The 16,763-nt window shown below is 57.7% G+C and overlaps 1 protein-coding gene across 1 annotated transcript; it reads left to right on the top strand.

Annotated features, from left to right (window-relative positions):
• Nucleotides 1–829: 829 nt before the first annotated feature.
• Nucleotides 830–15,623, top strand: Lemd2 (LEM domain nuclear envelope protein 2). Its single transcript, XM_006996592.4, has 9 exons — nucleotides 830–1,592; nucleotides 3,690–3,730; nucleotides 5,859–5,934; nucleotides 7,789–7,865; nucleotides 8,671–8,750; nucleotides 10,684–10,829; nucleotides 11,606–11,707; nucleotides 11,777–11,879; nucleotides 14,427–15,623. The coding sequence occupies exons 1-9, from the start codon at nucleotides 866–868 to the stop codon at nucleotides 14,575–14,577; spliced, it is 1,503 nt and encodes a 500-aa protein (XP_006996654.2). The 5' UTR covers nucleotides 830–865; the 3' UTR covers nucleotides 14,578–15,623.
• Nucleotides 15,624–16,763: the final 1,140 nt, after the last annotated feature.

Raw genomic sequence — 16,763 nt, 5'->3', positions numbered from 1 at the left:
ACACCGTGTGATCAAATATCCTGCAACATTACCTCTGTGGCCACTGAGGACCAATCTGTCCCAGGGCTGCACTTTAAAAAATAAAATACATTTGTTTTTATTTTATACGTGAGTGTTTTACCCACAGGTCTGTGCACCAGGTTCGTGCACTGCCTGTGGAGGCCGGAATCAGGTCCTCTGAACTGAAGTTACCAATGGCTGTGAGCCGTCATCTAGGTAATGGGACCCAAACCTAGTTGTTCATCTGCAAGAACATCAAGTGCTTTTAACTACAGAGCCATCTCTCCAGCCCCAGGGTACACACTCTTGGTGTTCATTGTTGACCAAATGCATATCTGAAGGTGGCCTGAAACAGTCAAGATAAGGCCTCAGCATGCCTGGCACATACTCCACCACCCAAATCAAGCCCAATCACACACAGCCCCCCACCCCCACCCCGAGACTGGCGAGTGATCATGATTTCTACTATTGGCAATGGCTTTCTTACACTACTGAGAAGCTCACCCATTAAATAAATCAACATTTTATTGAACATCTACTACACATTAGCACTACGTTAGGATCAAAGATAAATACCGCTAGGTCTAACAAACAAAGGAAAACTAGCGGGCGGGGGAAGAGCTGAAAACACCCCAAAAAATAACCAACCCAATTCTTGGACCTCATCAACATGGCGGCGCTAGGCCGAGCCAGACCTTCTCATCATGGCGGAAATATCCGCCAGGCGCCGCCCTCCCCAATATGGCGTCCGAACTCGACCTTCCCATCATGGCGCGCGGCCCCGCCCGCTCTGCCGCGGCTGCCGGCGGGAGCAGTTCCGGGTGCGGTGCGCGCCGGGGGCGGGCGAGGGGGCGGTGTCCTGGCCATGGCCGGCCTGTCGGACCTGGAGCTGCGGCGGGAGCTGCAGGCCCTGGGCTTCCAGCCAGGCCCCATCACCGACACCACTCGGGACGTCTACCGCAACAAGCTGCGCCGCCTGCGGGGCGAGGCCCGGCTGCGCGACCACGAGCGGCTGCGGGAGGAGGCCCGGCCTCGGGGCCCCGAGCGGCTGCGGGAGGAGGCCCGGCTACGCGAGGAAGCGCCGCTGCGCGCGCGGCCCGCCGCGTCCTTTCTGCGGGCGGAGCCCGGGCCCTCGCCGCCGGCTTCGAGCGCGGCCCCCAACTCCTCGGGGCCTTATGGCGACTTGGGGGCCCCCGCCCCTCCCTGGGCCGGAAGCCGCGGCCTCGCCTACCCCGCCCGCCCCGGGCCGCTGCGGCGCCGCGCCTCGGTCCGGGGCAGCTCCGAGGAGGACGAGGATGGCCGGACGCCCGACAGGGCCGCCCCGGGCCCGGGCCGCCACTGGTGGGCCCCGTCCTCGGCCCCTGCGCGGCCGCCTTCCGCGCTCCTCGGCGCCGCCGCGCGCCCCGGCCCGAAGGCCGCGCGGACGGGCTCGGCGGGCGCGGGGCGGGCCCGACCCGAGGCGGGCCGGCGGCTGGAGCGCTGCCTGTCTCGCCTTCTGCTCTGGGCCAGCCTGGGGCTGCTGCTCGTCTTCCTGGGCATCCTTTGGGTGAAGATGGGCAAGCCCTCGGCGCCGCAGGAGGCGGAGGACAACAGTACGTCCCGGGCCGGCGCAGGGGAGGGCCCCGGGGCACGGGCGTGCGACCGGACCCCCGGGCCCGCGGAGCCCGCAGCGCGCTCTCGCGCCCTGGCAGCCTCCGACTGCCTCTCACCTCCGGACTCCCACTCTCCTCCTTCCGGCAGCTCAGTACCTTGTGCCTCCACTTTATCCTCTTCTCTGCTTCCCTCCCTGCTCGTGTCTCCCTTTCAGCCTCTGCTAGGAGCAGGCCGAGTCCTTCACAGCCCCTGGAAAGCTGCACACCTCCTCTCGACAGACAGGCCCACCCCTTGCCCCTCTGGTTTTCTTCCCTCTTGACCGCCTGCTCACACTTGACAGCCGCTTCGAAGGCTCCAGAGAGCCCCCTGGCCTTCTAGGAGTGCCTGGTTGTGGTCTTAGCTTTGTAGCACCGAACAACCCAGTCTGCTTCGTCAAAAGGGTTCTCGCCCTGCCTGTGGCACAGGTGTGGGAGAATTTTTTGAGCTTAAACGGATAACAATGGGGTGCCTAAGGCTGCTGGCAGCACCCCCAGGCTGTGCTGGGAGAGGGCCTGTGAGTCAGGCCGCTTAGCAGACATGCTGCCCACACTCAGTTACATGACTCCACATCCCTTGAGGGATGCAGGAGACAGTTCTCCTGAATAGCTGAGGATTGGTGTTTCCCAAAATGGGATTTTGCCTGTTACTCTTGGTTCTAACAAAAGAACAAAAAAAGCACTCCATTTTCATGATAATTTCCTCCTCTGCTCTAGGGATTATATTTAGGGTCTCACATACGTTAGACAAGCATGTTACCACCGAGCTACACTCTCTAGCTGACTTTTGAAAACTGTTTTGAAGCAGGGCCTCCCTAAGTTACCTAGGCTGGTCTTGAACTCACTCTGTGGTTCTGGATGGCTTTGAACCTATGATTTTGCCTTAGCTTCCCCTAGCTCGAATTATAGACCTGAGTCACCAGACTCAGATCATTTTGTTACAAATTTAGGTATACAATGACACTTCAGTTCTCCAGTTGCTAATATTCTTTGCAAAGCATGAAGGTAGTTAATACTGTCGCCAGCCTTCTGTCAAGGTCACCTCTTCCCACGCCTAGCAGGAATGGCTGAAATACAGGGAAAAGCTGACTCACTGTGTCATGTCAGGGGTTGTGATAATTGGATGTTTGGGTGTGTACAAGTCTGTTGGCCATGCTAACCCCAATGACTGCTGCACTGCTGGAGATAGTTTATGGGCCTGGTAGAGATTAGCCAAGCTGAGTGCCACTGACCTGTCCTGGGCTGTGACCATTCAGGGGAAATCACATAGCGTTGTGTTGCTTATTGCTTAAGGTGATTTAAGACAGGCTTTGGGAATACATAGCCAGGATTTCCTAGAATTACCTCCCATAACGGGATTAACTATTACTTGACATACCGTCGTTTACAGCTCCTAAGACTTTCCTGTATGCTGTCTTGAGCCTAACTCTGAGTTAAGCAGGGAGGGCATTTGTGGTTTTATGTGTATGGGTGTTTGCCTACATGTGCTCTGCACCACATGTGTGCAGTGCCCAAGGAGGCCAGAAGAGGACGTTGGGTTCTCTAGAACTAGAGTTACAGATGGTTGTAAGCTGCCATGTGGGTGCTGGGAATCAAACCCAGGTCCTCTGGAAGAGCAGCCAGTGCTCCAGTGCATGGAGCCACCTCTCCAGCCCGTTTTTTTGTTTCTTGAGACAACATCCTCTCTGTAGGCCAGACTGACCTCAGACTGCAGCTCCTTCCTTAGCCTTCTGAGTGCTGGATTACACTGTGGACATCCCTTTTAGGAAGGCCCACGGGATCCCATGTCACAGGTGCAGAAATGGGTGCCTAGAGGTTAAACTGCCCGGAACCTGTGGGGCTCATTTGCACTGGAACAAGGCCCCAGCTGTCAGTGTCCTGATCCAGCATGGGAAACCCTTGGCTCTCACTGTCCATACTGTACAGTGTTAGTGTGAGGCGGCATCTTCCAGCCTCTACCTTCGTGTCAGCCGAGTTTTACTTCCCCTGGATTTTGAGAAGTCTCTCTTGTCTTTTCCTCCGTCCCACTTCTAATCTCTGTCTTTCTTTTCTTGGTCTCAGTGAAATTATTGCCGGTGGACTGTGAGAGAAAAACAGATGAGGTAAGTTTTCTCTGCTTTTTTTACTCTTTTGAGGACTCAAGCCTCCACCCAGAGGTAAACTTTCCCAGATCATGATAGGATCATTTTCAGGGAGAGTGTCCCAGAACGTACTGGATTCACATCGTGTTCCATGGTGTTTGTGTCAGACTTAATTCTGGGAGCAAAGCAGTACTTGAAATATGGAGGACTGAGCTCCTCAGAGCCAGCCCTGGCCTTCTTACAGATGTTCCTCCATCAGTGGGAGCATCTGAGGCCTTTGATTTTCTGCCTGAGTCAGCCCAGGGAGTTGGGAGTTGGGGAGCACCTCTCCGCCCGCTGTGCGGCACGCAGGGCTGCCCGTGTCGACCGCTGATAAGCCAGTCTTAGGTTTGCCTCTTCTCTGTGCACATCTGTCTTTCTGACAGCGTTCTGATTTCTGATCTGACACATCAGGGGCCAGGTGAGGGAAATTAGGCCTCTTAGCCGATGTTTCGGTTTGTTTTATGAAGCCCTCACATTCCCCACAAATAATGTTTGGGGAAGGTGAGTGGCCCTCAGCGTATGAATCATGTGAGCAGCATTAATGCACAGCCAGGAAGCCGGTTCTGGTGATAGTCTGAGGAAGATATGAGGCGGTAAATTTTCAAGTCATAAATCCTACCAGGAGGAGGCGTGTGCTGCCAGAGGGCATGACTTAGCGCTCTAATTATTAAGTGTGGGTGCCAGGCCTCCGAGGCCAGGGGCTAGCAAAGAAAGGACAGCCTGTGTTGCCCCTCCCCCTTGTTAATGGAGGGCAGCCTGCTGCAGATCCCCTGGTTTTATTTCCTTGGCTTCTGATGTGTCCTGTTTGCGGCTGGTTTACGACATTTCTTTATTGCTGTCATCCACCAAGCATTTTTGCTTCCCAATTGTTCTGCAAAGCCAGGCTCATAATAAGTTTAATCTGCTCTCCATCATAAAGCTGGGCTGATGATTATAGTGTGCTCCAGAAGCAGGCAGCCAGAGAGAGGGACAGACGCAGAAACACGAGCAAGAGCTTTCCACAGCACCCCTGCTCTCTTGTCTGCCACTGAGTTCACTAAGGCTCCCTTCCAGTCCTACATGATCTACCGACATGGTGGACCTCAGGTGAAGGGCACGTGGGCTCCTGGCCTTCTGTGAGCCCAGACACCACCTGCAGGTCCCGCTGGGCTGTGCGGAGCTGTTCCCCTCAGTGCCTGGAGCGCTGGGCTTTGGACTCTAGACACTGCAGATTTGTAGCCAACCCACCCACATCTGTGAGGGGACAGCAGATCTGGGCCACAGCTGCACGAGATTCATTTTCTGTCCGCTTTGGACACCCCTGGCCTTCGTGGCAGGTGGGCCCAGGAGCAGGCAGGCAGGGGCATCTTTTTTGGCCCCAGTGAGGTTTCTTGCTAGTTTCCTTTGGGTGGCCTGGCTCACCCCAAGTCCAGACAAGTATTTAAGTATCAGGTAAGTTAGTCTTGTTGGCAGCAGAATTCTGATACTATTTTTCTTTTTGCCTCTGCTGTGGAGAAAGTAGGGACAGACTGGGAGTGGGTGTGTTGTCTTAAGCAGGCCATCTTCTGTCTGGTACCGTCTGTCCTGTGCTTTATATGTGGGCTCACATGGAGTCCCCACTGCAGCCCCCCTCAGGCACGGCCTTACACCTCCTGCAGTCACTGAATTCTCTGCAGAACCCTCCAGTGTCTGCAAGCTGGGCTACCATCCCTTGCTCTTCTTCACAGGAAGTCATGCTGGAGCCATGGCGGCCATCCCTTGTCACTGTGCTGTCTTTATGCCCCAGAACCAATCACTCCCTCCCTCTCCCTGCCAGCCCTCTGCAGGTGTATTTCTCTCCTATGGAACGAGGAGGGGGCGCTGGACATGTGGCTCTAGCACTGCATAAAGCGGGCATGGTGGCACAGGCCTGTAATCCTGGCGCTCACCAGCTGGAGACAGGAGGAGCAGGCTTAAAGATCATCCTTAGCTACATAACCAGCTCATGGCCAGCCTGGTCTACATGAGACTGTCTCAACAAACAAAAAAGAAAGCCCCTAAAATTTAGAGATGTTCCTTGCTGTCCGGATGGATGTGGCAGTGTGGCTGCGGCCACAGACAGACCCTTGACTGTCCCCCTGCCTTTCAGTTCTGTCAGGCCAAGCAGAAGGCGGCCTTGCTGGAGCTGTTGCATGAGCTGTACAACTTCCTGGCCATCCAAGCAGGTGAGTACCACCAGGCACCGCAGTGCCCCGTCAGTCTGGCCAAGACAGCCCAGCACTGCCAAGACCCAGTTTCCCACCCGCCACTCCAGCTCATCATGCCACGCCTTGGGGGCGTGCAGTACAGGCCTGGACCTCCCTTTTCCCTAGAGGCTCTAGGTCCACAAACACATGGGCCTCTCGGCAGGTACGAGACTCTGTCCCGCCATGTTTTGGGGCCTTGTGTTGGTTGGAAGGGACCAGGCCTTGGAAGTCCCCTGGACCCGAGGCACTGGTCCCGGGTCTCCCTCTTGTTTGTAGGAAGGGCCCGGGTGGTCTGTGGGCAGCCTGGGGTAGAGCTACTCTGTTCCACACTAGTTCTGAGTTCCTGTCCTCCATTCCACCTGCCCAATTTGGACCTGGCTGATGCCATCAAGGGCCTTGGCAAGGCAAGGGCTGAAGTTCAGAGACTGATAGGAAATGTGAGCTACACCCCTTTATCCCTTTAGAGATGAACTGTGGCTGGGTATTGTCCTGGCCCTGGTAGGGAATGAAGTGGCTGCTTGTGGTCTAACATGACAGTGGGCCACACTGCAGGAAGCATGGTGACACACAGTGCCACAGTGGTCAGGAAAGCACTGTGCCAGCACAGGTCGGCCTGAGTGCAGGCATGCAGGCAAGGGCACGAAAATGACTGGCAGTAATGGGCAAGAGAAGAGGAAGCAATGTCAGGAAGTGTGGGTGCCCGGCCACAGCCCGTTCTAGCAGGCCAGGGAGTGACATGCTGAGTGAGAGCCAGCTGCCGAGAGGGCATGTGCCCAGCAACTGAGCGATGCTGTGTCATTGAAGCAGAATCATCGTTAAGCCTCATTGGCAAAGCTCTGAGATGGAAAGGGGACAGAAGAAACCAATCAGGAGGCCGTTGAGGTGCCCAGCCAGGGCCAGACTAATCCAGGTATGGCAGGAGGACCAAAGAAGCTGCCTTGGCCTCAGAAAACACAGGGCTAAGAGCAGTGTTGAAGTAGGAGGATTTGGCTGATTTGAAGGACCAGTCAAAAACTGCCCCTCTCTGCCCAGTGCGAGCCACACCACACACACACACACACACACACACACACACACACCCCACACACACACACTGAGCCCGGCTGAGCCCCCAGGGGAGGCTGTGCATGAGTGACTACCTTGTATGTGCCTCACCCTGGGCTGTCCCTGCAGGGCCTGGCAGGAAACCCTGTACAGGAGGACTAACAGCCGCAGCAGGCTGAGGTCTACTGGGGGCGTCTCAAGAGGTGGTCTTCAGCCCAGGCCGCGAAGGCTGACAGGACAGGGTGGAGCTTAGAGGAGCTGCCCTTGGCCTATCAGCTGACACCCCACAGACGTCTCATCTTCCCTGGGTCCCTTCTGGACATCCCTCCCCAGGATCTCTCTAACAATGGGCTTGGCTTCCAGGTTCCAGCGTGTGTCCGGATCAGAGTGTCTGGTGGCCGGCCTCCTGCCTTTCTTTTTTCCCAGGCTGTGTATATTTATAGAGCTACTCCGGTACCTTCCGCAGCTCTCTGTCTGATCCTTCTAGGGATCAGCCGCAAACAGACTTTGGCATTGGGCAGCTTTTCAGTCATTTAATGCAAATCGCTGCCCTGCTTTGCAGGTCAGGTTTTAATGATCTGGAATCGATCCAAGCTAAGTGGCTTTTGATCTTGCTGCAGAGTGAAGATGCCCCACAGAAGCTGGGTGCCGCTGGGCCACATGCTCCTGATTATAGCTGATGGCTTGATTCTCACCGTATTTTTAGGCCATTTCAGTGTGATTTTTTTTTTTTTCACCTCTGTGTTTGAATGTCTCTCTCTCTCTCTCTTTTTTTTTCCTCCTTCCTAGGTAATTTTGAATGTGGCAATCCGGAGAAGCTGAAAAGCAAATGCATCCCTGTTCTGGAGGCTCAGGAATACATAGCTGTGAGTAGGATGCAGGCTGCTCCCCCTGCAAGGCCGCAGCTTCCGATTGATTTGCCGAGCCCTGCAGGTTTTTTGTTTTGTTTTGTTTTTCTTCCCTTTTTGTTTTGTATTTGCTTTGTGGCTTTTGGTTTTCTTTCTTTTAATTTAGAGGAGCCATGGGTTCCTGTGGAGGGACCGTGCCCCAGGCTGGCCCTGCTGAGTGGGGGCAGGTGATCTGGTCCGACCTGAGGCCCCTTCACCAGCTGAATGGCCATGGCCGGCAGCCCGTCCTTCAGAGGACCTCAAAGGGTCCTCAGGCCCGCCCCTTCTCTCTGCACAGCGGGAGGCCCGTGTCCTCTCTCCCATGGTAGTTATGGAGCTTGAGGATTTACAGGGCCTGAAGGGCTGTGTAGTTCAGTTTCACTTCATAGATGAGGAAACTGAGGAAAGAGAGGCCAGGGGGTTTCTGAGGCCGCACAGCTGTCACTGGTTGTCGTCTGCTCCAACCCTGGCGCTGTTTCTCGTTCCCCATCTCCGCTGGTGCCAGCTGTGCGTGCTCGCTGGCTGCTGCTGCTGCTGCTGCTGCTGCTGCTGCTGCTGCCGCCTCTGCCTCTGCCTTTCTTGCTGCCCGCAGACCTGCATTGTTCTCCTGCTGAGCTTTGCATCAGCCTCTTCCTAGCTCTCCTCGCCCCAGCTTGCCCTCCCTGCCTGTTTGCTGTGCGTGGGGCATGTGGGGGACACAGGAGAGGCTTTGGCAGTCCGGCCTCCGAATAACGTCCTGCCAGCAGTGCCCGAGGCAGGGCTAAACCCCGTCTCCACCCCACAGAACGTGACCAGCAGCCCCTCCGCAAGGTTTGAGGCCGCGCTGACCTGGATACTGAGCAGCAACAAGGACGTGGGCATCTGGTGAGTGTCGGCAGTTGTCACGGGAGCTGAACTGCCGCTGCCCTCCCCGCGTGCTGACTCCCTCGATACCCAGGCTGCAGACCAGAGAGCAGCACTGCCAGGCCAGGTGTTGGGGTGCGAGCCTGCTGACCCTGCCAGTCCAGGTGCTGGGGTGCGAGCCTGCTGACCCTGCCAGTCCAGGTGCTGGGGTGTGAGCCTGCTGACCCTGCCAGTCCAGGTGCTGGGGTGCAAGCCTGCTGACCCTGCCAGTCCAGGTGTTGGGGTGCAAGCCTGCTGACCCTGCCAGTCCAGGTGCTGGGGTGTGAGCCTGCTGACCCTGCCAGGCCAGGTGCTGGGGTGCAAGCCTGCTGACCCTGCCAGTCCAGGTGCTGGGGTGCAAGCCTGCTGACCCTGCCAGGCCAGGTGTTGGGGTGCAAGCCTGCTGACCCTGCCAGGCCAGGTGTTGGGGTGCGAGCCTGCTGACCCTGCCAGGCCAGGTGTTGGGGTGCGAGCCTGCTGACCCTGCCAGTCCAGGTGTTGGGGTACAAGCCTGCTGACCCTGCCAGTCCAGGTGCTGGGGTGCGAGCCTGCTGACCCTGCCAGTCCAGGTGTTGGGGTGCGAGCCTGCTGACCCTGCCAGTCCAGGTGCTGGGGTGCGAGCCTGCTGACCCTGCCAGTTCAGGTGTTGGGGTGCGAGCCTGCTGACCCTGCCAGGCCTTCCTCAGGTAGCTGCCCCTGCCAACTCGCCAGGGAAGGAGATGTTCTGTGCGTTGGTTTTACTCAGTTTGGAAATGTCTGGGGAAGCGCTGGATTCTCTCCTGACCAGGCAGTTTCCCTGACTTTCCATTGCTGGCCAGCACTGTTAGCGGAGATAGCGGCCCTATTCGGGAAGAGTGGCCGGGAAGGCGTCCCCACCTGTGCCAAGCAGCCCTGCGAAGGAAGGCGTGGAACCTCACCGTCCCTTCCGTAGCTCTTTGTCAGAACCTCGGTTCCAGTTCCAGCTCCTGATATTAACACACACTCGAGGGTTTTGTTCTCTTTTTCTCTAATCCACCCAAATTACTAATTCCATCACAGTGCATCCAGCGCAGCCCCTTGGGCGGCTTGGCCTAAAGCTCGGTAACTGGATGCATGGCACGATTAAGATCCGATGGCTTAAAAGCAGCTGCCCTGAGCGGCTGAGCGATTTTCCTGTGTTGAGAAAGGCAGAGGAGAATACGGATTTTCCCCTCCGCAGCACTCACTGGAGCTGCCAACACAGAAGAATGATGACACTTGCCTTTTCCTGCTGGGGAAGGCAGCTGGGAGGGGAGCCGAGGGAGCTCAGACAGCCAGTGTTGAAAATGGGGCACAGGGAATGGGGCGTCACATAGCAGCCATTGCAGAGCATGGTGTGGGCACCGGCATCCCTGCCTGCAGGTCCTCACATTGCCTTCCCGACCACTTCGCTGCAGTCCTGGTGGCAGGGGTCTGGTCACTGACAGCCTGGTGGTTCCCAGTTGCCATGGGCTTCATTAGCGCCCCCTGATCTTTACGCAGCGTTTGCTCCTGTTCCTCACCGAAGAAAAGTGCAGCCTCCCAGGCTCTGTCTTTCAGTTCTTGCCACGCTCTTGCAAAGCCAGGGATTCAGTAAACATTTCCATTTCTCTATGCTGGGAGGTGGGAATCCAATTTACAGCTTAATCTTCTGCATGCTGAGAGAGGCTGTCAAAGACCCGGCAGAGGGGGACAGAGGGGGACGCCACTTCAGCGGCAGGGGTTCAAGCTTGCTGCCATCTTTAAAGCTTCCTTCTTTCTAAGTAGCCAGTGTGGGAAATTGCAGCAAGGAGCACAGCCAGGATAAGCAGGCTGCTCTGAGCAAGTGGAGACCTCCAGCCCCCCCTCCATGTCCTCGCCTCCAGGCTGAAGTGGGGCTCAGACCGCAGCCTGTTTACAGCCCCATGTCTTGTTTCAGGTTGAAAGGGGAAGACCCGTCTGAGCTGGTGACCACGGTGGACCAGGTGGTTTGCCTGGAGTCTGCCCGTCCCCGGATGGGCGTCGGCTGCCGCCTGAGCCGTGCCCTGCTCACCGCTGTCACCCACGTGCTCATCTTCTTCTGGTGTAAGTCCTCGCTGCCTGCCAGGCTCTCCCGTCCCTTCCCAGCCTGCCGCTTGCCAGCAGCCCAGCTCAGTGGCTGCCTGGGCGTGAGGAATGAGTCAGGCACCAAAGAGACCATTGGGCCTCATGCACCTGGGGGCTAGCTAACAAAGCAGGAGATGAACAGGACGGCCTCTGCCCTGCGTGTCTTTACCCTTGCAGACTGGTGGCTGGATCTGTAGTGTAACCAGAAATGTCCTTGGCATAGGGCAGGGACTGTCAGCCTCCCTGAGAGGGGTGGGCCTGTGAGAGTCAGCCTCTGCTGCCTCCATTGGCCCAGTCAGGCTCCCAGTGCTCAGACCTGCTCCACGCAGGAGGTGACGTGGGATCTTGGCCTAATTTTACTCCAGAAAACTGCCAGCATCTGCAGAGATGGGTAAAAGCAGAGAGGATGCAGATTGCAGAAAGAAAGGCGAGCCGGCTTGTCTCCTTCCGACAGCAAGGAGAAGGCTGGGGCGTGGAGATGGCAGCCTTGAGGACAGCCAGCAGTGGGTCAGAGCCGCCTTGTGCAGTGCCTCCCCCATGCTGAGCTCTTGGGTTGTTACCAACGGCAGCATCTCAAAGTACAGGCTTAGCATGTATATCTGTGTGCAGCAGACTCCAGCCTGTAAGGGGATGGTGGTGTGAGTTTGGGATAGCCTGAGGTCTGGGTACCTGGGACACCAGGTGACAGGAGCTGGAGACAGGTCATCACTCTGTAGCCTGTCCTTGCTGAGTAGGTGACTTCTATTGTGTTCCAGGCCTGGCCTTCCTGTGGGGCCTCCTGATTCTCCTGAAGTACCGATGGCGAAAGCTAGAAGAGGAAGAGCAGGCCATGTACGAGATGGTGAAGAAGATTATAGGTGCGTGTCCCTGGTGGAAGGGTGCTCAGCCTGCCGGGTTGCTGCTGACCGCTTCACTCTCTCCCATAGATGTGGTCCAGGATCACTATGTGGACTGGGAGCAGGACATGGAGCGCTACCCATATGTGGGCATCCTCCACGTGCGAGACACCCTGATCCCCCCACAGAGTCGGTGAGTCCTGCTCCTGGGGGTGGCTGGGGTGACCCACTGAGACCCATGGGAGGGAGCCCAGAACATAGCATCAGCAGACCGTGAGGATCATTTTGCCTAGCCGCCTGGGAACTACTGCCTGGCCCCTGCTGCCAGCCTGACTAGTGGCAGAGAGCTAGACAGGAGGACCAGGGGCATCAGCCACTCCTCTGCAGAGTGTGCTGGTGTGGGCACTAGCCGCCATGCCGAGGCTGAGTCCCGGTCCCCTCAGTGGTTCCAGCCACAGGGGGTCTCCTGTTCCTGTGAGTCCCTCCTCGTGGACACGTTAGCAGGACCTCGTGTTTGTAAGATGGAGGCCAACAGCAGCGTCTGCCTCATCACAGCTGGCAGGAGAAGGGAACTTGCAGGCGCTATATTCCGAGCAAGAGAAAACCTCCCAGCAGCCTTTGGGCACACTCCTCTTGGGGTTCCGTGGGCCAGCCTCAGTTTGTCTCTGAGTTGGTCACTGGCAGGGAGACAGAAGGAGCTTTTCAGGGCCTGTGACCATGACCCTGAAGCCGTACACCTCGTAGGGTGGATGGGGCACCCAACAGGGTCCCCCCTGCTCTCAGCACAGTGCATCCCCGCAGAGGAGACTAGGCTGTTCTCTAGCTGACTGTCACCTGCCATGTGGTGCTCAGAGGTTACACTTCCCCTGTGCTTATGTGGCCTCCCCAGACACACTCACTCTCCTGGTCTCACCAAGCCCACAGACCTGAGAACAGTTGGGGGGTGGGGTGGGCATGTATGGGCAAGGAAGCCCAGGCCCTGGGAAGTAGAGGGACTCACTCAAGAGTGCTGGGGTAGCATTCTGTGTCGCTACCACCAGTCCCTGTCTCCGTATCACCCTTCTGTGCAGCCAGGGGATTGGAAGAGGAGAGCATGTGCAGGTCTGGGGGTTTTGTCTCGTTTTGTTTCATTGAAACAGAATTTCACTTTGTAGCCCAGGCAGGCCTTGAACCAATAATCTTGGTGGATTAGCTTGCAGGATTTAGTGGCAGCACACTTTTCTGGTGAACAGAGTCCTGGCTGCTCTCCAGCAGCATGCATGCATTTGGCAGCTGCTGGGTTCATCTCCCCGCAGGCTGCAGGCAGGGAGTCCCCGCCCACAGGAGGCCACTGCTGCTCTGAGAGGTCAGCCTGTGGGTCCTCCGGTGACACCAGGTTCTCCGTCTCTCGGGGAAGCCATTTGCTGCACCCAGACTTCTGCCTAGTTCCTGGCCCTGCCAGGAGTTGTATAACCAGCCTTTCAAGCTTCTCTCCCCTGCAGTGGGATTCCACTGCCTCCAGTGGGCTGCCCTGAATCCATCCATCCATTTCCACACATGTATTGATCCCTTACTGTGTACTGTGAAGTGGAAGACAGTAGGAGAAGGAAGCATAGGGAACCGCGTGACACTGGGCAGTGCTGGGGCCTTGGAAAGGGGACAGGTGCTGAGGAGGTGGCCTTGAAGTTTGCTATGCTAGTTCTAGTCCCATAAGCACTAGAGAGTAGCTGTCTGAACACAAGAGCTGGCCTGGCACCCTGACTGCGGCCACGTCCCCCACGTCACAGGCTTGCTCGGTGCATAGCTGACCCTAGCCGTCTGAGCGCTCCCAGGAGCGCACCCACCCCAGGAGCACACCCACCCCAGGAGCTCACCCACCCCAGGGGCTCACCCACCCCAAGAGCTCACCCACCCCAGGGGCTCACCCACCCCAGGAGCTCACCCACCCCAGGAGCTTGTGGGCTGCCGTCTGTCCGTGAACCTCTGGTCTGCCAGGATGAGGGCATGCCTGGGGCTGGGGGGAGATGTGAGGAGCTGCAGGGAGCCGATTAGAACAGCTGCCTGGTCTGTCCACATGTGTCCCTGCATGTGGACGAGCACTCCTTCCTGCGGCCTCAGGGACCTGGCCTGAAGCTTGGCATCTTCATCCTTCGAGCGTTTTCTTCTGAGTGTGTGGCGTTGGCCTGGCCATCCCGCCTCCTGCCTCCCTCCATTTGTGCTCTCCCGGCAGGCCTTGCTGCCACATGCTCAGACCTGCAGTGGGGAAGGTGTGCTGGAGGGGAGGGAGGGCCCTGCGGGGGCCATAAAGGAAGGATATGGCAGGGCGCACACGCACAGCACACGCACACACTCTGTCCTGAAACCTTTTTGTTGGGGAGGGGAGCCACAGAGCAGGGAAGATCAGGGAGTGGCCTTTGGCTTCTAACTCACGAAGATGCATGTCTCCTCCTTCGGAGGCTTCACTTGCGCGCCCCCCCCCCCCCCCGCAGGGCTATGAATTTGGAATGCTCTGATTAGCCAACATGGTGTACTTCCCACGTGGACCTGGGTGCCCACCACTGCCAGCCCCTTAGCTCCCTCTTCCTGAGGCTTGTGGAGTCCCTGGTGCACCCCACTCTGCCCTCTACAGTTGTGTTGGTGCCCAACACATCCACTGCTGGATAAGTGCTGCCACGGGCAGAGCCTAGACACATGGCCCTCTGTGGGAAGGAAGGTGCCGGTGCCAGCCTGACGCCTGCTGAGCACTACCTTCTCGTTGCAGGCGGCGCATGAAGCGAGTGTGGGACCGCGCTGTGGAATTCCTGGCTTCCAATGAGTCCCGGATCCAGACCGAGTCCCACCGCGTGGCTGGGGAGGACATGCTGGTGTGGAGATGGACTAAGCCTTCCTCCTTCTCTGACTCCGAGCGATAGGACAGGGCCTGTTCCAGCCAGCCTGGCCTGGTCACCCAGCTGGGGCAAGGGCACAGACCTTCGGTGCTCATTCACACCTGCCTTGATTGCCCTCTCGATCTCAGTTCTGGGACACGTGGGCTTCCTTAGAGTAGCAGGGAGGACAGGCGAGACCCTCCTCTGTGCCAGTCTCACTGACAGAAAGGGAGGAGGCTTGCTCTCCCTGGATGGGAAGACGGCAGTGGTTGGAATCCTGGGGGTCCCGCACACAGCTAGACAGCAACCAGTGATCGGAAGCCCCTCGCTTGGGAAGGGGTCGGGTGGTGGGCTGGGCAGCAGGGGCCTGGGGAGCGCTTCGTCCGTCCGTGTGCCTTTGCAGTGTTTCCAGGGAGCGTGAGGGGGAGGGGAGGACGCTGTCCTGCTGCTGCTGCATGGGCCTCCTTGTCCAGAGGGGAAGGTGCTGCAGGTTAGAGCCAGCTGGAGAGACAGCCACAGCTGCCCGTGCCTCAGTGCTTCTCACAGATGGGAAGTGGGGCCTGAGCCAGGGAGGAACCTTCGCCTCCGGCCAGCCGGGCTCACCTCCTCGCTTTTACTGTGACAAGGCCTCTCCTGGCTGGTGAGCTGGAACAGGGCACCGGTGGGGTGCAGCATTGCGGCTGCACACTGCCCCCTGCAGGCGGCATGGGAGCAGTGTGCGCCGTTCGCCTGCTGTGCCGTGGAGGGCCCTGCTCCACAAACACCCAGTGGGGGTCTCATTAGCTGAGAGGGAGGCTCGCCAGCAACTCTAGCCGGCCTCACCCACAGCACAGGAGGGTGGCGGGTGGACAGGAGGCGCAGCTGCCTCCTGAAGACACAGACGCCCCTTCTGGACCTGTTGCCGTTCTCTTAATAAAGCACCATCTCCGTTTAGCAATACTCTCATTTCCTCGTGTCCGGGTGGTCGGCAGGACTGGGGTCTGAGCAGGTGCCTGTGGCAAGGGCCTGTTCTCATGATCAGGCTCCAGCTAGAAGAAGCTTTTGTACTGGGGTGGAACTGCTGGAAAAATAAAGTATTTATTGAAAATGGATGTGGTTTTTGTCCGTAATGCTCCCCCTTTCTCCCCAAAGTGATGGTGAGTAATGAGAAGGCTGGGCCACCTTGGCAATGGGCTTCAGATAAGCGGCTTCAAGCCACATGAGCACCCATCCTGCAGGGTCACTGTGGACTCCACAGCCCAGTGGGTTGAGAGCTCCAGTTCTATGTTGACTTGCCTGTCAGCCCCCTGTCTCAAGGTTCCCAGGAGTGCTGAGCATCCCTAGAAGGAAGAGCCAGGAAGCTGCATGGAGCTGGTAATGCCCTTGAAGGAGACACTTCCTACATCTAGGCCAGCGTTAGTGATGGGCTGGTGGGCACAGCATTGGCGAGGGGATGCTTCCAGATGACCATAGACACACCACAGGCGTCCGTCTCTGGGTCTCCAAGGCTGGCGGCTCAGATACGAGGTAGCCTAGCTATGTTCTGTAGTTACAGCCGGTCTTGCCCCTTCCTGGCCCCGCCTGTGTGGACACTGGCACCAAGGCATGCGAGCTTAGGCTTCTGTTGCACAAATGGGTGAGCGGTGGAGGGGCCCAGCACAACTCGGGAAGACCCAGCCTGCCTGGCCCTCCTCTGTCCGTGGAAGGTTTTCCCCGGGCATGTTTTGTCTGAAGTAGTGAGACAGCTAACCCGTGGTTCTCTCTGGCTGGGAGGCTGCTGGGAGAGCAGAAGCCAGTACAACAGAAAGGGAACAAAAGGCCACGGAGCCAGGCGCTCATGGCAGCCTGCCTCTCCATGAGAGCGCACCAGCCTCTGAGGACAGCATGGGGCCGCGGGGTTTCTCAGAGGAGGGGGCTGGAGGCATCCTTGACAAAGCTGTGACCCGGGAGGGGGTTTGTTGTTTTTGGTTTTGAGACAGGGTCTCTGGTAGCCCAGGCTGACCTTGAACTTCTCACCTTCCTCCTCCACCTCCCAAGGGCTGGGATTACAGGTGTGCACCACCCTGCAGTGTTTACCTAGTCCTGGGGATTGATGGGAGAGCTTTGTGCCTGCTAGGCCAGCATTCTCCCAGCTGAGCTACAGCCCTAACCCCGGGTGTTTCTAAAGCTCTGTCCAAAGTGTCCCCAGGCTGCTGACCTAGCCATCCTTAGTGATGAACAGCTCTCCTGGAGTGGGCCACTGAAGAAGCATC

This window comes from Peromyscus maniculatus, chromosome 21 (assembly GCF_049852395.1).
Source record: "Peromyscus maniculatus bairdii isolate BWxNUB_F1_BW_parent chromosome 21, HU_Pman_BW_mat_3.1, whole genome shotgun sequence".
NCBI classification, from domain to species: domain Eukaryota; kingdom Metazoa; phylum Chordata; class Mammalia; order Rodentia; family Cricetidae; genus Peromyscus; species Peromyscus maniculatus.
Note: the sequence above shows the minus strand (reverse complement) of the source record. Positions and strands in the feature narration are given on the sequence as shown.